Source organism: Pseudophryne corroboree, chromosome 2, assembly GCF_028390025.1.
Source record: "Pseudophryne corroboree isolate aPseCor3 chromosome 2, aPseCor3.hap2, whole genome shotgun sequence".
Lineage (NCBI taxonomy): Eukaryota > Metazoa > Chordata > Amphibia > Anura > Myobatrachidae > Pseudophryne > Pseudophryne corroboree.
The window spans coordinates 503,118,405-503,142,832 of NC_086445.1; the positions used below are offsets into that span (position 1 = coordinate 503,118,405).

The 24,428-nt window shown below is 42.0% G+C and overlaps 1 protein-coding gene across 7 annotated transcripts in view; it reads left to right on the plus strand.

Moving 5' to 3' along the window:
• Positions 1–24,428, plus strand: part of BCAS3 (BCAS3 microtubule associated cell migration factor) — a 2,144,796-nt gene that overhangs the window by 394,080 nt on the left and 1,726,288 nt on the right. For all 7 annotated transcript variants that reach the window (XM_063954016.1, XM_063954015.1, XM_063954017.1 and 4 more), the window contains exon 10: positions 21,796–21,872. In XM_063954016.1, the coding sequence (XP_063810086.1) occupies positions 21,796–21,872 (77 nt within the window). The remainder of the gene's footprint in view (positions 1–21,795; positions 21,873–24,428) is intronic.

A 24,428-nucleotide genomic window follows, 5' to 3' on the forward strand; every position in this document is an offset into this window, starting at 1 on the left:
TCCGTTATTTAACAACCCAGCCTTCCCACCAGGTATGAGCAGAGCCACGCACACATCTTGGCGCATGAGTGGTATTTTCTATGTTAATGATATCACCTCCACAGCTACGTTCCCACAATTCGCAGATATCCGTGAAGGAACAGTAATCCCCTCATCGGACTTCTTCCGCTATCTACAAATTAGACATTTCCACTCCACCATCACCACCACCCTTCTCCACAGACATTTATCCCCCTTTGAACACATTAGCTGGAAACGCACCAACACTAAAGGCCTCATATCAGACATCTACACCCTCCTGGACGACCTCCCCACAACATCCCGGGCCCCTCATGAAGTGGCATGGGAAAAGGAATTGGGATTCACTATAGACAATGAGGACTGGGTAGATATATGGGACAATGCGGCTTCCAGCTCCATATGTGTAAGAATTAAAGAAAATATTTATAAATTACTCTACCGATGGTACTATGTCCCTTCCCGTCTACATACTATGTTCCCCGATACTCCAGATAGATGCTGGAGGGGCTGTACGGACATCGGTTCATTCTTACACATATGGTGGGCCTGCCCTAAAATCTACACAATATGGGGTGAACTCATCACCATGCTTTCGCGTTTATTCGACACCTCCATCCCCTCCGACCCCCAATACTTTTTGCTCCCCATGACTCTTCCTACCCTCAACAGACATCAAAACAAACTATTCCGACATATAGTCTCGGCAATGACATGCCAAATTGCCACAGACTGGAAGAGCCCGACCCCCTCACCAATACAGGGGATAATTTCTCGGATATGGTATGTCCACAAAATGGAATACATGACCGCAGTTATTCGCAATACTGCGAAGCAATTCGATAAAGTATGGTCCCCATGGCTAAACCTACAACAGGCTTCCTCCCCATTCATAATCTGACACGGCATGCCAAGGTCCTATCCACCTCTTGCCCCCGAAGGCTACCCCTCCACCTCTTTGCCCTCTCTCTACTCCCCCCCCCCCCTCTTTTCTTCAACCGGAGGTGCCCAGCCTCCTATGCTTTTCTGTCCCCTTCTGATCGCTCTCCGAGCACTCTCTTTTTTTCATTTCCTTTGCTGACTCTCTTGACGGAAGGCCACTCCGTTGCCGAGAGTTTCCCACTTTTTATGCTCTAACTTGAATCTCTAAACACGGGAAAACACAAAAAAAAAAAAAAAAAGGATCCATGCTGTTGTAGCAACAATTTACTGTACCTACATTTGTATTTTAAGCACCCAAAATGTTCGGGTGCTCTGTTATGTTATCATTGTACCTATTTCATGATCCACTCAATAAAATGTGTTTAAAAAAAAAAAAAGAAATCTCTGCTAGATGTTTCAGTTAAATCATTGCTAATGATGTTCTTTGGTACACACAACCCAGAGCCTTTTTTAATTTTTAATCACTGTTTTAATTGAAGGCATCAGATAAACACTTGTAGTTAACAGGAAAGAAGGAAAAAACAAGCTCATGTCCCACGGGAATATTTACTAAACAAATGGAATCTTATGTCTTTGAGAAGCAGCCTAGGAATTATCCTCTATTTATATATATGTGTGTGGCGAGCAGCTCGCTTTCTTCCTGTCTGCCAGAGAGAGAGATCATACACTGAAAGCCATCCAGATGGACATGTCAAATGTGTCATTCAGTATCATGTCATGCCACTACCAGTCAGTGTACTAATATGCAGTTGATATTTTGTATTAGTCATAAATTAAATATAACATTAGATTTTATGTTTACATAGATGATTTTTTTTTTCATGTTGTTGTCCATGATACTGATTGCACTTTTAACACTTCAGTGTCACAAATAAATAAATTGACACTTTTAAAAAGTTTGAGAACCCAATGCCATTAATTAATGCAATATGAGGACCACATACTGTACTATTATTTTTTTATGTACAATTGTGCCAATGTCAACATTGTAGTGCACGCCTAATAAACCGTTTCACTCATTATGTGCATGCTTGCCAGGTTTTTGTGTCTTCTTTCTGGGAGAAGCCTGGAGGGGAGACTCTGCTGGACACTGCGGGTGTTGGTAACGGGGCCTGGCTCTCAGGACAACACGCCGTCGTTTGTGGGTAAACGGGGTGGGGCTTAAATAATGCAATTCACGTAATTTAGCCCCTCTTTCTCCATACAGCGCCACCATTCCCGTGATTATCTCCCCATACAGTTGACTTCATTAGGAAGTGGACAGTATGCGGGAGACCCGCATACTCTTCCAGGGGTGTAGAGCACTATCCGAATAATCCTGAGTCTCCCAAGGGGATACGGTCATTAGATCGACAAGACTTAGGTCGACAGTCATTAGGTTGACCACTATTGGTTGAAATGGTCATTAGGTCGACATGAGTTTTTTACTTTTTTAAATAGTTTTTTACTTTTTCATACTTTACGATCCACGTGGACTACAATTGGGAATAGACGAGCGCAGCAGTAGTGGAGCGAGGCACCTTGCCCGAAGCATGGCGATTGAAGCGGCACGGTGCACTTATTGGGGTTCCCTGTCACTTTACAAAGAAAACGACACCAGAAAAAGTGTTCATGTCGACAGTTTTTCATGCTGATCTAGTACATGTCGACATAATGACCACGTCGACCTGACCATGTTGACCTAATGCATGTCGACCTAATGACTGTCGACCTAATGACCCATACCCATCTCCCACAGCTTCCGGGAGAATAGGCAAGTATGACTGTGAGATGTGATATGCACTACAAACACTGTTTCCTTGCCTAATTTTACTACAAAGCAGGCGACAGAATCGCTTCACGAGACTGCACTGATTAATTGATATACAACACTTTTATATCTGTGTGCGACTGAGTCTGAATCTGTATACGAGGAACAACAGAATTTGGCGTGAAAAGAAGCAGTGGCTGCATTGTAGAAGTTGGGTACATAAATCTGGGCCTCAGACTCAGATACAACTGTCGCATTAAATGAATCAGTGCAGGCTCATGACGTGGTGTTGTTGCTGGAGTTGGTGGTGTTCATGGAAGTACCTTACATGTGTGTGTGTGTGTGCATATATCTCAGATTACATTGCAATTCTCAGTACAACTTTCATTCTGCACAAGTATTAAACTATCTTTCACCTCATTACTAGCTAAAACTCTAATTATTCACAACACAATTTGCCATTCCAAAAAAATCATTTGGTATGTACCCAACTTAAGACACACATTTCCTATCCTCCAAATGCATGGTTTTCCTGGGCTTAACAGACAAACACCCATGGTTCCTTTGTAGCACACTGACCCTATTGCCACAGTGGTTGTGGCATTTCTGGTGTTTCATGGTGATGAAATGAATATTATTTTCAAATTCTGCTATACTTTCCTTATTAATTCCCCTTTCTGCCTACAGTGATGCTGATTAGTCTGCCTCAGGTCGTTGTTTTGTGACCTTGGAAAAAAAATCTCAGAGTGAGCCTGGCCAATCTTTGTGATATAGGTTCGTCTAAGAATAATTGGATCATCTAGGTACCATATAGGGGGTGAATTACGTTTAAGAGAATGATGGTAGCCTTATGATCTGACCAGGCGATGCGAGTGATCCAGGAATCAGAGAGCTTCTGAGTTAGGCTGTGTTTGTAAAAATTAAATAAATAATGTGGTCTCAAGTAATGAGGGAAGGACTTGTAGTAGTTCAGAATAATCCTCAAGTCTTTCAGATTTTGACGCCTTAGAAAGTCTGCAAGTTTCTTGGAGTCATTGGGAGTGGTAGCACCTGACAAATAGGTTGCTGTGGGATCTGAGAGCATGGAGGGGGACCCTGACAGCCCCGGCATTGGAGTGGAATAGTGTTGGAAAGGGAAGGCCATAAGAATAAAAAAAGATGAAGGTACCATTTTATTAATATACTGTATAACCAAGTGGTAATCCAGCATAACAAATAGAAAACCGTTATAAAGAGACTGGGGGTGTTGGCAAGACTATAATGGGAGGTAAGATTACAGACATTAGCATTGGAATAGGGAGAGGAGTGATACCAATACAGCACACAAAGTTACGTTATATGTGCAATAAGTAGTTTCAAACGTCAGGAGTTAAGGTGCGTACACACTAGGCAGTATTTTAAATGATGTCGCTCATTTTACCCTTCTGAGCGATCCTGTTTGTAATATCGTCCAGTGTGTATGCACAATATCATTAACAATGCGCGATACCACGGGTCGTTAATTATATAGCCGTTGTCTATGCATGCAGCTCAGTTTGGACTATATCATCCAAAACTGCATGTTCGGCCCAGCAGCGGCGGGATGAGGTTACTGAATATCGTTAGTGATATTGGGTCAGATGTATTAACCTGGAGAAGGCATAAGGAAGTGATAAATCAGTGATAAGTGCAAGGTGATAAATGCACCAGCCAATCAGCTCCTAACTGTTAATTGACATATTGGAGCTGATTGGCTGGTGCCTTTATCACCTAGCACATATCACTGGTTTATCACTTCATTATGCCTCCTCCAGGTTAATACATCTGCCCCATTGTTCAGTGTGCACGCACTAGATCGTCTGCCTGGGAGTCAAGGGAAACCACTAGGCGATGTCACTCATGGAAGGTAATTCAAGCGATTTTTGCACTGCTGCGATCCGATAGTCGCCACCCACAGGGGAGTGCATTTTAGCTGTGCAAGTGTGTGAAGTGCATGTGTAGCAGAGCTGTACAAACAGATTTTGTGCAGTCTCTGAGTAGCCCAGGAATTACTCAGCCGCTGAGATCACTTCAGCCTGTCCGGGACGGGAATTGACGTCAGGAACCCTCCCTGCAAACGCTTGAACACGCCTGCGTTTTTCCAAACACTCCCAGACAACGGTCAGTTGCCACCCACAAACGCTTTCTTCCTGTCATGCGCAGTTTAGACCTGATCGCCTGCTGTACGAAAACGCAGCCTGGCATTCAAGTCTGAATTACCCCGCTGGAGCGTATCTTCTAGTGTGTACCAACCTTTAGTTAGGTAATTTATTTATTGAATTTGCACACAAAGGACATTCTGCAGAGTCAGCTGCAATTGAGTACGCATTGTGCACAGAAAACTAAATGCATATGTTCACCCGTATGCAGAGTAGTGTGCTTTGCTGTGTCGGGAACACCTGTATCTGTATGCTTGGTTTGATAAATGGCATCAATTACATCAGTGTGCTCTTGTACCAGCCCGATCCTGCAAAACATGTCACACATGTCTGAAAACATTATTTACGTTTCGGCACAACACTGCATAGCCCTGTCGACATGCCCCCACTGAACATTTCCTATGTGAGAACGCCTCATTACGGCTGAGATAGACCCTTTCAGTCGCAGAAGTGACTTCTTTACATACAGCACGACATGCAAGATACACACAGCATACAGATTAGGTTTAACTGCATCAGCCCCAAAGTATGTAAATATATCCCATCTGCAAATGAAATTCAGTCCTATGAATCAGAAAGTAGAAATTAATGACATATAGGGCTCTACTTGTAGAGGATCACTATGGGGTAATTCAGATGTGGTTGGAGTGCTATCACTGCTGCTTTCTTGGAGGCAGCAATGATGACTCTTTATGGTACTGCAGCAATAGGTATCTATTGCAAGTAGACACCTCCTGCTGCAGTAGTGATCCAACATGCGTCTTAGGAAGCAGCATTGGATCCCCCACCAATGGTGACGTTCAAACCACTTGTTGCAGATGCCAGGAAATCATGCAACCATGGAGGTCTCTGGCCCCTTTCCTCCCCCTACATGTCAGCGACACTCCTCCGTTTTGGGAAACCAAGGCTGTTGTCGACCCTCAATCACTGATAGTCTGCTGCCATCCTACTTCCTACATCTCAGGGCCGTTTGCGCACGCGCAGAACGGGTCCTGCGCAAAGTACCGATAATCAGTACTTTGCATAACACAAAGCAACTGCAACCACAACTGAATAACCCCCATGTGCATTTCTCTGTCAGTTACTGTCACTCATTTCCAAGACAGGTCTTTTAGATTTGACCAATGTATATTTTTGGACCTGGAAATATTTGTCATTTATAGACAAGAGAACAACATAATTATTTTGTCTGCACGTTAGAGACAATTCTTAGCAGCATATACTTTGTTAACATATAAGTATTTCAAATGCAAAAGTACACTATTAGCAAAATAAGTAAAGGTGCCATGATGAGGATGAGTGCTGCTGGAATGCAGCGTGTACTAGGAATTGGCAACTATGCAGTAAGTTTTGTGAGCATGCCACGGAATAAGAAAACACTTTACTCAAAAAGTATTGTTTTAGCTGCTGCTACTAGTGTTTTCTATTGCTTGCTTCTTGAGACTTTCAATTAATAATGCATCCCTTATTATAAATAGATGTTACGAGGGGATCAGTGACCATATAATGCTACACATTCACATAATACAGCTTTTAATCAGATAATTGAACTGTATATTATTTACAATACACCATAACCAATTTATTCTGTTATGTAATTTAACACATAAAATGTCTTCCATTTTATTAAAATCAGTAACATTGTATGACATATAGTTTTGCAGAAATATGACATTGGGGGGCATTCTGACCTGATCGCTCGCTGCCGTTCATCGCAGCGCAGCAATCAGGTCAGAAGTTACAGGTGCCGCAGTGCACCGGCACATGGCTGACAGCCGACTGCTGTCGGTGCCTAGCGATCGCCTCTGCCTGATTGACAGGCAGAAGCGGGAGGGGGCGGTGTGGCAGCGTTTGGTTGCTGTTTTGTGGGCACGGTCCGGCCAACGCAGGCGTGGTCGGACCGTGTGGTGGGCGGAACCGCAGTGGCTACGTGACGTTACACGCAGCCGCTGCAACCCGGGCAGCGATGAGTATCTCCCGGCCAGCACGCAAAAGCTCCACTGGCCGGGAGCTACTCCTGAAGTGCAAAAGCATCTCCGCTGTGCAATGCTTGACATGCGGGCGGGCGGGCTAGGGCAACGATCAGGTCTGAATTAGGCCCAATGTCCAGACTTAAAATCTGAAGTTAAAATCTGAAGTTATGGATGAGTAAACAAAGCTCTTCCAACAGTGTGGACATGTTAGTACAGTTCTTCCTCTCATTCACAATATAGAAATATTGAGAGGATCCTGTTTCACTTTAAATGTAATTTTTCCTTATGTACACTATACATTTCTAGAAAATATATATAGCTATATACACTTAATATGCAAAATAATGTTCTATTCAGTGAAGTTGAACACCGCATCTCAGAATTAGCCTATTCTCTACGTTAACCCTTCATTCCACAGCTGCTTGGACATACCTCATATTTAATGTAAGTTAGTTTTACTTTCTTTGATTGTACATGCAGTTTGAATATATACTGTACATTTGGGTTCACTACGATATGCCGGCGGTCGGGCTCCCGGCGACCAGCATACCGGCGCCGGGAGCCCGACCGCCGGCTTACCGACAGTGTGGCGAGCGCAAATGAGCCCCTTGCGGGCTCGCTGCGCTCGCCATGCTACGGGCATGGTGGCGCGCTACGTGCGCCACACTATTTTATTCTCCCTCCAGGGGGGTCGTGGACCCCCACGAGGGAGAATAAGTGTCGGTATGCCGGCTGTCGGGCTCCCGGCGCCGATATACTGTGCGCCGGGATCCCGTCAGTCGGCATACTGAAGACCACCCGTACATTTTTATCAACTAATACATTTGTGTTTGCTTCCGACTTAATGAAACTGCCTTCATTGTGGTTCCCAGCACTCATTGTAAATTACCGGATGGCCACAAGATGGTGCCCATAACGTTGAAATCCTACAACAGACATGCACACAATTTGTATTTCAGTCAGGCATGTTTTCAGCTTTCAAAATGACATATAAGAAACAAAAAAGTACAGTACATGTGAAGCTGAAAGTGTGGCATGAGACTTTGGGCGGTATCCTATTAGACGCAAAATCGCGGCAATTTTTAGTGCATTTTTTTCCCACAACTATTGTGAGAAAGTTGTTGGGAAAATGGCTTTTCGCGGGTATGTGCGCTCCCGTTTTTCACTCTATCCTAGTGGTTTCCAAACTTTTTTGAATCACGGCGCCCTAGAATATCAGAATTTTTTTCACGGCACCCCTAGGCCAAAAATTTCTTATTGAGAAATTTAGAAAGAAATATTACATTAAGTAGATTGCGTTTGTATGTCATCCTTAGGGTCAGTTGTGTGGTGAGGGACAAGATTTGCTTCTGTTTGTCCACATATTTTATGACTGGCAGCCACCAGCACTGGTTTTGCCTATTATATTGACCATGAATAATTTGAATTGGTCCTGGACCACCAACCCAGAGCACCCTTGCAAGTGTCCCGAGGCACCCCAGGGAGCCACGGCACACAGTTTGGGAACCTCTGCTCTATCCTATTCCAAATGTGCGAAATCTGGACATGGGCGTGACCACTGTGCTATAGATAGTGCCTATCATTGTGTATCCTTCCTAATTCCTTATAGATTGTAAGCTTGCGGGCAGGGCTTTCCTACCTCTATGTCTGTCTGTTATTACCTAGTTTGTCTTATCACTGTTGTTTCCAATTGTAAAGTGCAACGGAATATGCTGCGCTATATAAGAAACTGTAAATAAATGTAAAAAAGTGACAAATCGGGGTGAAAATGGTGAAATCAGCCTGTACCTCAAAACTAACATAGGAGAACTGTATAAAAGTGTATTATAGATCATATTAAATATATTTGGGGTACTTAAATTGGATCAAATGGCTGCTATTAAGTGCTCAAATTGAATTGAAAATCGGTCCAAAAATGGGCAAGTTCACCTGTTCTTGGAGGCGCTGCTAAATAGACCCCTCCCCCAGTGCGCGCCACCTAAAACCTTCCAATGCTGTCCTCTTCACCCAGGGTAGTGGCAAGAGAATGTTTGTGAACCAAACCAGAAAATACATCCGCCAACCATCGCAAACTCCCCCACTCTCCCAGCAGCCAGTGATTGATGACAATGGTGGTCGCATAAAACAACTAACCACGCATGGCTCTTGTATGCTGTCTGCACTTGAGAGTGGTATGGCAGTGCAATTCCACATGTACTCTCGGCTCCTCTCTCTGTGGTGTGCGTGTCATGTGACCCACAGGAAGTCACAACACTGTGAAGAGCAGCAGAGAGGCGTGCGCTGGAGCAGAGCAGGCACCCGGCAGCTGTCATACTCCTGTCAATGTGCTGACAGTCTACCGGGCCTGGAAGTAAAAATGCATATAATTAACAGCTCTGTCGGCGGCCCTGGACCCCTGGGACCCGCCGGGTCCTAAGTGACTGATTTGGTCATATAGTGGTAAATCCGCTACAGCAGCAGGCTATGGCTGTGCTGCCTCTGGGCATATACTATACAGTTATCTGACAGATCTGGTTGGTTGGAAAGAAAATCTGGTAATGTATAAGAGCAAATGACAATCGTATGTTTGCTCCCAAACACTGGAAAATGGGCAAAACCTGTTGTTTAGACAAATTGGTTAAATCACGGATTTAACCCATTTATATGAACAGCAATATTTGGTCATTTTCCAGTGTTTGGGAGCCAAATGTACGATTGTCATTTGCTCTCATACTTAAACAGATTGCCATTCCAACCAACCAGATCTGGCAGATAAGTGTTTAGTGTATGCCCAGCATTGTAAGTGTTTTAGTTTTGTGACAAGTGGATGAAGTGTGTGTGTGTGTTCAGCATGTGCTGTAAAAACATGATTCCCGCCATTTCTTTTATTTAGAATCTATAAATAACTCTAAAAGGTATAACTGCTGCAAAGTGGCCTACACACTGAAATATATTACTATTTACTTTCTAAATAACTTGAAAAGAGTTTTTGTTTCCTTCCCAATATTAGTATCATATTCTTAGAGCAAATATACAATTTTTATCATTTAATAGCTTCTCATAATTAATCAATAAATATACACCTTTTAATAACTTACTCGGTTATATATACCTTTAAATTCATTAGGATAATTCTGTTCAAGAAAGATTGCACACATAGGGGTATATTCTGTTAAGGTAGGATCCATTCCGACATGCATTTGGTCGGAATGGATCCAACAACCCCTATTCAATCTCATCTCAATTCGAATTTTAAAAAGTCAAATTGAGATGAGGGACCCAGAGGAGGAGAGGGGGGGGGGCCGCGGGGAGACCAGCGGGGACAGCCGCGGGCAGACGGAGGAGAGCAGCGATACAGCAGCGCTGCATAAAGATGTCCCACAGCCGCCTGACCTCACGGCAGTGTACACCCGGCTCTAGCAAGCGTGACCTCACTTGCTGGAGCCGGGTGGACGCTGCCAGGAGCGGCGCGGCTGTGTGACATCCTGCTGCAGCGCTGTGCTGTAGCGTTGCTCTCCCCTGTATGCCCGCGGCTGTCCCCCGCGGCTCCCCCCCCCCTCTCCTCCTCTGGGTCCCACATCTCAGTCCGACATTTTTTTATGTCTGACTGAGATGGTCGGAAATGGGGCCAAATCCTGTCGAATTTGGCCCCGTTTCACTCAAAAGTACATGAATCTGCAGCTATACCGCCGAGTCACGTACTATTCGACAAGTCGAATTCCACGACTTGTCGAATAAAAACTTATGGGATTGAATAGGTCGAATCACTATTCGACCTTAAAAAGTCGAAAACTGCCGTCTTTTCGACAGACGGCAGTTTTCGACCCTAATTGAATATACCCCATAATGTAGAAACTTAGCATTGTATTTACAGAAACAATTTATTCTAACTAAAGTTCACCTGTGTTATAAAACAGTATTATATTGTCAAATACAATCCAGTATTTTAATATGTTTAATTATATATGTGAGTAAAATGCAAGGTATAGTACAACAGAACAATGAGAGAAACAGAGAGATATAAATAATTGGGTGCCATCTACTGGCTGCCAGCAGCAAAAGCAATTGACTCTCGTCCAGTGTGTGTGGGGGGGAATGGGATGCCACATAGCATTCTTTGCTAGGCCGTCTTTTCTGAATATAAACTCCATTTTGGAATGTAGTGAAACAGCCTTATTGTATGCCCCATTCGAAGCTGTTATTAATTCAGCTTCCATGATGCTATATGGCTATGCTGCAGGCCTGGCTTCACACACCTATCGGGGGGTACACACCTATCAACATACGCATGACATATATATATCGGCCAGTGTGTACCCAGCTTAAGTCGCTATTTACATGTTATGTTAATTTGTTTATGTACTTTGTTAGTCACTGCAGAACCCTTGTGGTGCCATATAAATAAAGGATAATAATGCTGCCTATGACACAAACTACCACATTCCTAGATCACGATTGCCATTAAAGTTAACCGTTTCACATATTTAACTGTGTACTATGCCATTGTCTATATTACATTAGTGTGTATAGAGGTTGTGTGATACAGTAACCATTGGATTAAGAGGAGAAATTTCCAAGTGTGTATGGGAAAGTGTGTGTGCTCTGTATGTATATTGTATATTTAGCTTGTACCCTCACCTGTGGATGTGACGCCCCTCAGGAAGTAGCTCAAACCTATGGTCTCATAACGCCTGTATGGTGAAATATTATCTCAGATTGGCTTCTCAGTTAAGGGGGGTACACACGGACAGATCCATGCTTAAATCTAAGCAATCTGACTAGATTGCTTAGATTTTAAGCACGGATTGCTCCGTGCATATGCCCCACAGCGGCCAATCTAGCACATCGCTCATTTCACCCGCTGGGTGAAATGAGCGCCCCCCTCGCTCAGCACACATGGCGCTGTGCTGAGCGGGGGGAGAGATGTGTGCTGAGCGGTCTGTGGCTGATCACTCACCACACATCTCTCGCCATGTGTACTGCCCTGTAGGGAGTGTTCAGCATGCAGACTAAAGCCAGGGTCTTCATGGCCACATGTGTTGATATGGTAATTAACTGGTTCAACCAGTTTTGTGCAACCATGGTTTGTCTGTGACAAATATATATTTAAAATGATTAATGAGTAAATATACTGTAACAATAACATCATTAGTAGTGTGTACTTTTGATATTAACTTTTTTTAAGGCTTAAGTTTTTATTTTCTTTGGTCTCATAAATAATGTTGGCTTTCTAAAAAAAAAATCAGTTATAACATTTTAGACAATAAGAAATATTATCACCCTGGATCTAGTGTTAAGCGCATGAGAGATCTACCAGACTTGACCAGCTTCTGGCTCTCCAGCTGTTGTTAAAACTACACATCCCAGCATGACCTGATGCAGTTTTAGTGTTCCCTAATAGCAAAACTATGGCAGGCCATGCTGGAACTTGTCATTTCACGGCAGTTGGAGAATCACCGGTTATCCAGGTCTGCACCAGATTTTCCCCTCTCTCTCTCTCTCTCTCTCTCTCTCTCTCTCTCTCCATCAGTTCCCAAGTACAGGGGCAGCATGGCATGAGGATATAAAATAAATAAAACTAACATGCATACATTTGTCCATGGGCTCTGCAACAATGTTCGATCTTGTTTAAAGGACACATGTTTGGTATCTCCCCCCAACCTAGATAAAAATCAGTCTTAATCGATGTTGTGTTTCAGGGTCCAAAAATCAATTACAAAAATCGCCTGTTAGTAAATGTATGTTGCAGCCCCTGAAACACATAATTGAATTAGGACAATTTTTGTCTATTTAAATTTGATGAACATCGACATTTAGTAAATATAATCGCAAGAAGTAAGTTATTACCTGTAGAACTGGCTTATTTGCAAAATTAAGAATTAATTTAGTTATGATATGTTTAATAAAGAAGTATGCATAATTCTAATTAAAATAATACATTTAAATTGTTTTACTTTTTTTCAGGTATGTATCAAAATATACACATATTGATGATATTTTCATTTAATAATTATTGACTAAAATAGTGAGTTCTCTTATGGTAAAATAAATTTCACACATCTTAAAGTATGGTTGCTTCGGTAGCATTCAGCCATATTTATAGACACCCCCTCCTCACAATCTACTCCCCCCCCCTCCCTCCCCTCATTTTGCCCTTTTTTTATCTTCTAGTGAAGGTTGTTCATTATTGTCAGAATACGTTTATAATATCCTGTTGTTTTTGTGTGAGAGATGTCTGTTATCTAATTTCCTGGAACTCACATCTGAAACTGAAGCCTGTCCTCTGCTTCTTAAAATATCTTACGCTGTTTAAAATACAGTAGTAGTAAATTACACAGTATACACTATTGATGTACAGTATTTATATAGTTAAATAATATAATAATCCCCTATATTTGTAGATAATTGCATTTTTGGAGATTCTGGCTTCTGTTATTCTTTTCTGAACATTTTCTTTTCTTATATCGAGATATTTTTGTTTTAAATTATTTTGAATGGCCAGCAAGATATCGAATATAAACATACTTTTGATAACGTGCATGAATACTATATAAAATTAATTTGAATACATTTAAATAAATGGGGAACAAAAGAGAATGAGTTATGAAGAGGATGGAAGTAAGTGGTTGGAATACCACATGGAATATTATCATATCTGAATCTGAAAAGGTGGTGTACAGTATGCTCTTTATTTTCATGGCAAGAAAGTATGCAGTGTTTGGCCCTTATGTTTTTTTTTTTCAGTAGAGGGATAAATCCATGAAGAGCACACGTCTAAAAACATGTTTCATAGAGATATGTAATATTTTCAACAGAAGGTAGATGGTTTGACGGGGTTGAAGTGTTTTTAGCATTAAGACTTTTGTCTGCTACAAGTATATGGGGCATCAATTTGTGATGGTCCATATACTTACATTTATTAATTCCCTGGGAATTATAACAAAGTTAAAAAGTTAATATTGTATTTTATTCCAGAATGGGGAAATCCATGGCCATGCCATTATTTGTGGAGAAAAGTAGCCTTGTGGCCACAATTTCTCCAGCAACTAGGGATAAAAAGAAAGGAACATCTCTCTTGAGAAGTAGCAGCAACTCCAGCAGCTGTAGAACTACACATCCCAGCATGCCCTGCCTCAGTTTTAGCATGCCTTAATAGCAAAACTATGGAAGGGCATGCTGGGATGTATAGTTCCACAGCAGCTGGAATCTAAGACAAATTGTTTCAAAAAGTAATAGATATCTTCGCCAGCTATTAAGAAAGAAAGGTTAAGAAACATTTAATTTTAAAGTATTCAAAGAAAATCAAATAGTTTCATAGGTAACTTTTGTTTAATGTGTACTACATATTCTTTCATCTAACACCTCTGTTACGAAACACAATTCTGGAGAGAAACAAGCAGTAGACATACCTTGGGGAAACTTTTGGTTTATCCTGAGAGGAGGGATAGTAGAGTCAATAGTGAAAAAGCTATATTTAAAAGCAGATAAGTCCCAAATTTTTACGTAGAATCTCACGGTCAGAAGAGTATTAGCCAGGGAAGATCTATGTGCTTTCTGGAGAGGCAAGATAGATTAAAGTGATATCAAGTTTAAATAATTAGTTTATATGTCTTACCATGAGATATTTTTAGCATTGATTCGTGTGAAGTGGAGGCAAATTAGTATACTTTAATGTCAATGAAGCAATTCTGATTCTGTAATTGGTCTAAATAGACTCACAGCTGTACCAAGCATTAAAACTGTGACTTCAGTCCTCATTCCCGCCAAGAGCTCCTGAATAAAATGTAATACCTGGCATCTATTTATTATTATTATTATTATTATTAATAATAAACTTTATTAATAGGGTGTCAAAAGTGGTCTGTAGTGCTGTACAAAAGGGAAAACAACAGTACAATACAATACAGTACAGTAGACAAGTAATGAATAGCACTACAACTCTCAATATGCACTGATGCAAGGGTGCAATGGAAAGATGAAACCTGTACCTACAGTATTAGTGTGGGTGCATATAATGGGTATAGGTTATCTAAAGAAATTAAAACAAAGGAGGCGTGGAGTTTGGGAGACAGAGAGCCCAAGGAGGAGGTTTAAAGTGTAGCTGGTGAGCAAGAGAAGTAGGCAATAGAACAGGAGGAAGGACGGCCCTGCTCATGGAGCTTACAGTCTAAATGGAAGGGGGGAGACAAATGAAAGCCATAAGGAGTGAGCCAGTGTAAGAGAAGCTAAAGGCAAGGAACAGGAGTGGGAGAGTTCGAAGGTGCAAGACGGTGAGGTAGACTACATGGTGACATGAGAAGTGGTAGCTGTATATGCTTTTATGAACAAGTAGGTTTTCAGCATCCACTTTAAACAATGCAGGCTTGGGGATAGTCTGATGGAACAAGGTACAGTAGATTGTTCCAGTGGTTGGGGACAACATGGGAGAAATCTTGAATTCTGGAGTAAAATGTGGTAACCAATGCGGAGGAAAGGCAGCATCCTTGGCCGACTGGAGAGGGCTGGAGGCAGTGTGTACGGAGATGAGGTTGGAGATGTAGGGAGAAGGTCGAGAGGATCTTCTACATGACAGTGAGGGATTTTAACAGGATTCTGTAGAGGAAGGGGAGCCAGTGGAGGGCTTGGCAAAGAGGGGAGGCAAATGTGAAACAGTGGGAGATGAAGATAAATCTAGTTGCAGAGTTTAGTACAGATTGGAGAGGAGCAAGATGGGATCTGGGGAGTCCAGTAAGGAGAAGGTTGCAGTAGTTGAGACGAGAGATGAGCAGTGAGTGGCCAATGGTTTTAATAACATCCTAGGAGAGGAAGGGTCTCATGTCAGCGATGTTACGGAGTTGAAATCAACAGAATAAGGCTAGAAATTGAGTGTGAAGGTCGAAGTAGAGGGATGAGTCAAGAATGACTCCCATTTGGGAAACAGAGGAGACAGTGCTGTTGTTAATAGTGTTAGAATGCACGAGAGGGGAGTAGACTCTAGATGGAGGGAAGACAATTAGTTCAGTTTTAGCCATGTTGCATTTGAGAAAGCGCTTGGATATCCAGGAGGAGATGGTGGAGATATCTGATTAGTTGCATAATGCCCCTCAGAAATTTCTCCAGATTTGGTGTGATTGGTTTGTCTATAATAGCGTATGCTCTATGGAGACCATTCTTCGTGCTTTTCAGACCTCTTGCTTTAACAAACAATCTTAGGGCTTGTCTATACTACTGTCTTCTTTGAATAGCTTTTCACTCCCCTCAGCTATTGTATGCTGGAGACCCGGTTTAGGCCCCTTTCTTTATACCACCTCCCTCCTTCCCACTTCTACCTCTACTACTCACCTCTCCATTCTCTGACTCTTTTTACACCTCAACTCTGTTCCTTTTTCGCATTATATGTCATATAAACGAAATACTTGTATACACTATTGTTTACCTTTGTACTATATTTAAGTTAATATTTTCATGTATTTATATATTTGTTTCTGTTATTTTGCCTTTCTGCTGACGGTATGAGGTGCAGTTGCATGTAGTTTTGCGTTTTTGACTGTGATTTGAAAAACATTAAACAGTTTAATAAAAAAAAAATTGGCTTAGGGAGAAAAGAATAAATTAGGAGGGAATTCAGTGCTCTGTAATGTGCGGTCACGATGTTTGGCTACATACATTATTAAGAATTACACTAGCCAACATCGCTCTTTTTTGTTCTGTGCACAGCAATGGTATAAAAGGGAAAAATGTCAGTGTTGGTGTCAGGAGTTGCTGGCATTCCAACAGCACTTCATGGACATTGCTGATAATTTAATTGTTGTCTTTTAATTGTTTTTTTTAATTTGACATCAGAGAGCATCTTTGTTGGTCAGTGGGATCTACAATTGAATCAATTTTCATTCTGTGACTAAATATAAAAAAAATGCCGAAGAGGGTGACTACACTTACCACATAAAGATGTAGCCATGCTCATCTTTGCTACGATGTGGCATGCTGCAAAACTGCTCACTGAATGGCTCATCAAGCTGTGACTATTCACAGCCAGCAATCCCTCCATTAATTCTAGTAAGACTTAATGGAGCAATTGTCAGCTGCGAATAGTCGTAATAGTCGTAGCCTTGCATGCCATGTTAGCGAGCCATGTTTCAGAATGTCGCATCGCAGCAAATATGAGCATGATCACATCTGTCATTGCCATGAGTTAATCTGTGGTCCAGGAAACCAATAATAATTCCCCATTAACTTGTGTAGCGGCTTGTGTAGATTTTCTGTTGCTTACAGTGATATTTTGTGAGCCATGGGTTAGTATGCTGAATGGGTTGTTTCATTTTGTTATTGACTGTAGAATATAGTAGGTCATTCCCTTTAATTATATGTTCCTAATCTTTACGTTCTCATACACATGACCTTATTTATCAATAAGTGAGTGATAAATTGCACCAGCCAATCAGCTCCTAACTTCCATGTCACAGGCTGTGTTTGAAAAATGACAGACAGGAGCGGATTGGCTGGTGAAATTTATCACTCACAGTGAAATTTATCACTCATTGATAAATAAGGGCAATAAATAGCTGAAAATTAAATAGATAATGGAAAAGGAAAGAGAAACCATATACTGTAGACTTATAAACTTATTTATTTATTTTTTTTAACATTTTTTTTTGAGTCATCATGCGTTGAAGAAACAATAACATTTCATTAACATCTGTTATTTGTTTTAAACAATTTCGTTGTTATACAATACAATAAACGGTATCACAGATAAGATAATAGCAAAGTTTGTTTGTTATGTGATATCTGTGTTAATTTGTTTCACTAAGGTAACATTTAAACTTTAAAGTTAAAACATTAGCCCTGAAGGGAGCTGCCAATTATCCTCCGGCATCAGTGCAGGGAAACAGGTGGATCTTGTGCTGCCAACCTTGTTAAATACCACGTGGTGTTAAAATTATATTCTTAAGGAAAGGTTCTAGATAAAATATGAACTACCAGTGAAAACATACTGTAGCCACAACAAAGGCAAAGCTGTAGCTTAAACAACTTAAAGGTCAATAGGCTTAAATTGTACTCCTTCAGTAGAACGGCCACATAAAGCAAAGTCTGTTCACATTGCTAAGACGTGATCCATTTTCATTCATTTTCTGTTCTCATTTCTTGTAATAAATCTAATCATTCTTTGTTTGGCGAAAAAAATCACCTGTCCTAAATGATTAGCAGTGATCACTTTAGCTCAGTTTTGCAAGTAATTAAATATATTTTCATGGGAAAATAGTGTGTGAAAAAGCAATTCCAGCGGCAGCACCTGATCAACCAATAGGGTGACATCCTGTCTGTACCAAGGGGGCAGAATTAGAGCTTTGCATGCATTTAAGAAGGCCGAAAGGGAACTGAGACTTGCACACAGGTGTAATACTTGTTCAGTCTCATTTAATCAGTGATGTCCTGCCCTTGGAAAAGGAGGAGACAGAGCTGCTTTCATCATATGGGTTGTGCGGAGTTTGGTTTGCACTGACTGTCATTCACTCCCTGCCTGCTAATTGCTTTACGAGACTCCTATCACGTTTTTGAGGTAGTGATATACAACAAGGGCATTTGGAGCTACATGTTGTAAGCTAATAAGTTGGTGTTTCACCTGGGGCTGTAGCAGGGCGAAAATGTGCTGACCCCACCCCTGAACATGTGATATAACATCACAAGGTGCAAGTTTGGTACCCAGAGGATCCTTGGGACATGACGGACAGCCCAGCAACCAGGGAGAAACTGATCAATTGGAGCATCTTAAGTGTTCTCCAGGTGGCTGCTTTCTAGTCTGTAGGGTGTCATTCCAGACACCTTGCATTCCAAATACACATACAGTACCACGTGAGTCTGAATAATCACCTCCCTGTTACCGCTCTGCACATTTCCAATACATTTCTAATACTTTGCATCTCAATTGTAACTGCACCTTTGTGCGTACACACAGTGTAACACGTTTGTCGTATCAGTCTTTAAGGTACTTTGCTTAGTAACAGAAAATAGCTGAACCCCGTGGACTTTTGCATTGTGTGCGACTCAAAATCATGCCCTTAACCACTTGCCTGGCATAAACGTATGGGATACGACCGCAGCCAGGAGTGTGTTACCTGACAAGGTTTTATCCCATACATCTGGCACTCCCCACTACTACCCCTGTTCTGAGGGAAATCCGTTCTGCACTTGATTTCCTCCTGCTGCCGCGACCCCCCGGGAGTGATGTTGCGTTCTTTGACCGACGTCATTACTCCCAAAATCAAAATGTGAACGGCACACTGGGGCATATGTGCATAAAATTGCGACGAGGAGACAACTTTGCTGATCTCTGTGTGTGTGCAGAGATCAGTTGCAGCAGGGAGGACTAATGCCTCACACTCCTCAATGCTCTGCTATTAGGTGGTGCGGCTACGTTGGGGGAGGGAGTAACGGGGTGGGGGGGGTAATCTTTTGGCACTGGAGGTTGGTAGGGCGGTGGACTGCTGCCCCACAAAATATTTTTATGTTGTTGTTGACTGGGGTGGTGGGGTATATATTTCAAATAATAAATGACCTGTATAGTGACACATGGGGAGGGGGGGGGCATTAAACAGTTAGAGCAAACTGACACGGGGAGGGTGAGGGCTCTGCCACTAGGATCTATTTCCAGTAGGAGGGGGGGGGGGGAGGCTTGGTAATGCTGGGGATATTTTTCTACTGAAGGGGGCTCTTTTATGGGTGGTAGGAAGTAATTTTACAGTGGGGGTAGAAAACACACCGCAGGTATTTTTTTTAAATAAAATATTTAAAGATATTATTAAAAATACTTTTTAAACTTTATTAAATAAAATAAAAATGACAATTTCTGAGTGTTTTTTTGGGGGGAAATAAAATAGTTAAGTGTTTAATCAGGTCCTGAGCAGAACTCACAACAACATAAATGATAGTACTGGCAAATGAGAAAAGTACACTCTAAATAACAAATCACTTTACCTTACAGAAGAAACCAGCATCTCTCATTAGACCCCTGAGCTGAAACTCTGTGTTATGTAACTGTATCTCGGGGGGGGGGGGGGGGGGGGGGGGGGGGTGTATTTTATCACCCAACGGCCTCTCCAATAGCTGTTGTTGTGCAATGACAAATGGTATTGACCTGCTGCTGACCTAAATGTCTAGGCCATGAGACAGGGTATGAACAGATACCTACATATATAACATAATAAATGTAGATGTTAGAGGTTATTAGGAGCTCATGCTCCACAGTTTTGTCAGTTTCAGTATGTTCAAAGAGAAAGCACGTTCATAATAGTGCAACTTGTGACTGAAGGAATTATTGCCCTTTGTATTGCATTCTGTCACCTCCGATTTCCCATAGATGTGTGCAGAATTTTCTGTAAACATGGGAAAGCTGCAATTGATGCTTACAGTGGATATTTCTTTTGGAGGTTCACTGGATGTACAAGTTAAACTGTAACTAATTCATGTTTGTATGAAATGCATTATAGAGTCCAGCATGGGTCAATCTGGCTGTTTTTCTTCTCTCGTTCATTGCTCAATTTGCTGACTTTAGGTCTTTAATTCTACAACTTAGAGAAAACTAGTGGTCAGTGACTGCATCGGAAAACCAAGTCTCATTTGCTTTCACCTACATCAAATGTTTTCAACGTCTCGTGCTGCTGTCCAAATAACACTTCATAGCGACTATATTGACACTATTTATGACTATGTATTTATTTATGTACTTAAGAGCAAGTGTATGCCAAATAAGTAACGTGATGAAAGTACTGTATGAATAAATAAGTTTGCCCTTTTACCAGAGCTGCATAGGAAATGAGCATACAGTACTGTACTACATGTTGCTCATACCTCTTCTGTAGAGTTATGGGCCCTACACATTAGGCGATATGCCGCCGATGTGCCCGACGGCTGAAGGGGAAGTGACGGGGGGAGTGAAGTTTCTTCACTCCTCCCGTCACCCGGCCCCATAGCAAATGCATGCTAATATGGACGAGATTGTCCATATTGGCCTGCATGTATAAGCGACCGGGCACCAATGATGAACGAGCGCAGGGCCACACATTGTTCATCGTTGGTGCCTACACACGAAACATTAATGAACGAGATTGTTGATATCTTTCAGTGAAATCGTCTAATGTGTAGGGCCTATAAGGACTACTATTTATATCACAATAAAACGTTAAAGTAAGCAAGGGTTGTCCAAATCTGCCAAACCCCTTTAAGAATTCCTCTTGTAGCAACTTATATTTTGGGATATTTTCAAATTGTGATTTGAAAGTGCAGCAGCATACATAATATTGAGGAAATTTATGGCATATAGAACAAGAAATAGGTACTTGTCACTTCTCCAACCTTGCACTGATAAATAAGGGTGTATGAATGGAAAAGGAAAACTTTGTCTATTGTCAGTTGTTGCGATTCTGCAGTGAATTTTTTTCTTTCCTGTGTTTAAGAGCTTAGTAGTGGATACATCATCTAAGTATTTGGAGAGCTTGCAAATTCTAGAACTGTAACATAGCCAATTTGGAGGCGATGTAACCCAAGTCACTCTTCCCATCGATGATATGCTTAAATATTTCTGAAGGTTAGAAGTAAATATGTTGAATTTATAGCTTAGGGAAAACAAATATTTATAATTTAAGGTTTGATTTAATTACAGAGTGCTAACATTATGCTGAGATTTGAAAGACAAGCCCTACGTGTTTCAAAATATTCCCAAACACAACTGTGTTTATTAAAAGAAAAAAAGAAAAACTCCTAAAAAAGCAAAACAATGTAAAAATGCGTTTCAAGCTTAATTAACTGTTACAACAGTGTCTCAGTGTTATCTTGTAAAACTCAAAGAAATGTAAGCATTTGTTGATGAATGTTTAGAGGTTTAAGAGATCTTTGTTTAGAATTGAGTTTGTTTGTCTTGTATCAAATACTCTGTCATTAGAAAATGTCTTACTGCTGTTTTTGAACCCTTTTCCCTCAGGCTGCTATCCTTGTCCAGGGCCAAACATGAATCCTATTGCTCTTGGGAGTCGCTGGCTCGCATATGCTGAAAACAAGGTAAGAGCTGACTAGTGGAAACTAATGTATTAACAGAGACTGGGTGAAGCTGTAATAATGGAAGTGGCACAACTGAAGCGTTTTCTTGAGAAATATCAGGCCTGGTAATGGGCAACAGAAGGTCTGTATTGCAGTAAAGAATATTTGGGGTTCCTCCCAGATATATCCTCAGACAGGGTTGGACTGGCCCGAGAGGTACATGAGAAACCCCCGGAGGGCCCCACTGCCTGAGTGCCCACCGCCTCTACTAGGGAACAGGTTCCAGACTGTGCACTTGAATTATACATTATACTGTACGGGTTGGGATTGAAACTGACCGCGACATCCCAATGATCAGAATCCCAACATGGGAAGGTAAGTATACTTACCTGGCCCCCTAATCTTCCTGTCTAGCAGCATACACCTATCCCCCCCCCCCCCACACACACAGCTTAACCCTAACCCTCCCCGGTGGTTCCTAAACCTATCCCCACAGCCCCCGAACCGCAGCCTAACTCTAACCCTCTCACTGCAGCCTACACCTAATTCTCCCCCCACACACCCTTCCACTGCTGCTTACCCCTTTGGTGGCCCTGAAGATGTTTGTTCAGGATTCCAGCTCTGGGCTGGTGAGACTATTCGGGATGCCGGTGTTAGCATTCTGAGTAGTGTCGGGATTCTGGCATCAGTATTTTGACTGTCGGGATTCTGGCATCAGTATTTTGACTGCCAGGATCCCAACAGGATTCCTACTGTACAAATGTTACAGTATACTGCACAGGACTATGGTGCATTGCAGTGTTATGAATCAGTTACATTATCACGCATGGATTAGCATTATTTTCCATATATATATATGATAGTATCATGCCTTGATTTCTTGCACCATCTGACCACAGCTCATATATGTTGAAGGGATGCAGTCAATATACCGGCTATCGGGATCCCGGCGTTTAGGAGACCAACGTCGGAATCCCGACACCTGGTAAAATACTGACACCTGGAATCCTGACAAATTCTCTGTATCCCCACAAGGTTAGTGGGTCCATGCCACCAACCAAGTGGGAATAAAACCTGTGGTGAGCGAAGTGAGCCACCAGTCCCGATGCATGGTAAGCACAGTGAGCCTGCGAGGAGACTCACTACCAGGATTCCGGTAGATGGGATGCCACTGTTTACATCCTGTCTACTGAGATAAAATATGCATTCCATGTTTAAGCTTATACATTGCCTTGAAAAATATACTATTAACACTTCTATTTTTGAAAGCATTCTTACTTTCTCTTACGTAAATGGAGAATTATAATACATGGAGGTTATAATACAGACTGCGGCGTCCCGCACATCTGCTGTTGAAAAGTCTTTAGGAAAAAAATAATAATAAGAAATGCTGGTGTTGGTAAGAAATCTTTAAAACCTTCACGATGCCCTGAGCTTACGGTGGTGGCATAAGTGGGGTAAAAAGGGGTCTCCAGACTGGTTTCCCCTCTCTGCTCCTGCTGCCCGTGGTGCATTTTTGTTCAGACGCCCCCTAGGTGCAGGTCGGTCAGAGAGCTGGACCTGTCTAGCGGCGGGGAAAGGATTCAGATGCCGCTCTGCAGAGCGGCTAGCTGCGCCTCTCCCACCGCTTACAGAGAACTCACCTGTTGCCCGCTCCAGCCGCACGCCGCGCTCCGTCACCAGCTTCTTCCGCTGTCTGGTATCCTAGCAGCTCTGCTGGCTTCCGGGTTGGTCCGGTCACGTGACCGGGTCTTTTCGACGTGGGAAAGAGTCTTCCTGATAAAGTCTTTGAATCTGTAGTGGTTCTTACTTTGTAGTTCATCCAACGCGTTTCAACCTTTCGGTCTTCTTCTGGGAGTGCTTGAAGTGTCTAGATTGGCCCCCTCCGAAACATACAAATCAGAACAGGTCTGGTTTGATAGACAGGTGGGCGTCTGAACAAGGACACACCACGGGCAGCAGGAGCAGAGAGGGGAAACCAGTCCGTGAAGGTTTTAAAGATTTTTTACCAACACCAGTATTTATTATAATTATTCTTTTTTTCTTAAAGACTTTTCAACAGCAGATGTGCGGGACGCCGCAGTCTGTATTATAACCTGCATGAACTTTATAAGAGACAATATCGCCCACCTGCATGAACTTTATAAGAGACAATATCGCCCACCCTGGGCATTAACCGCACACCTTTAGATTGGCCAGTATACAATAAATACAGTGGCTCACAACAATTAATTTGCATCATATTGTTATTTTTGTTATTTCTATATCCAAGTGCAAACTCAAATTTGGGTCTGTTCATACATTATCCTTTATTACATCTGATGTGCATTCGTTAGCTAAACACACACACCTTAGGGGTTGAGCGCAGTTCTATTGTGGTATATCCACTAAGCTTCTCCATTTACGTATAGGTGGGTTGGAACACCCATCAGAACGAGTAGCACACCCCGGCTAGCTATAGAATAAAGACACTCAGTGCGCAGAACCCTCCAATTTATAGTGTTACTTTCTCTTACGTCCTAGAGCAGGGGTGGGGAACCTTTTTTCTACCGAGGGCCATTTGGATATTTATAAAAT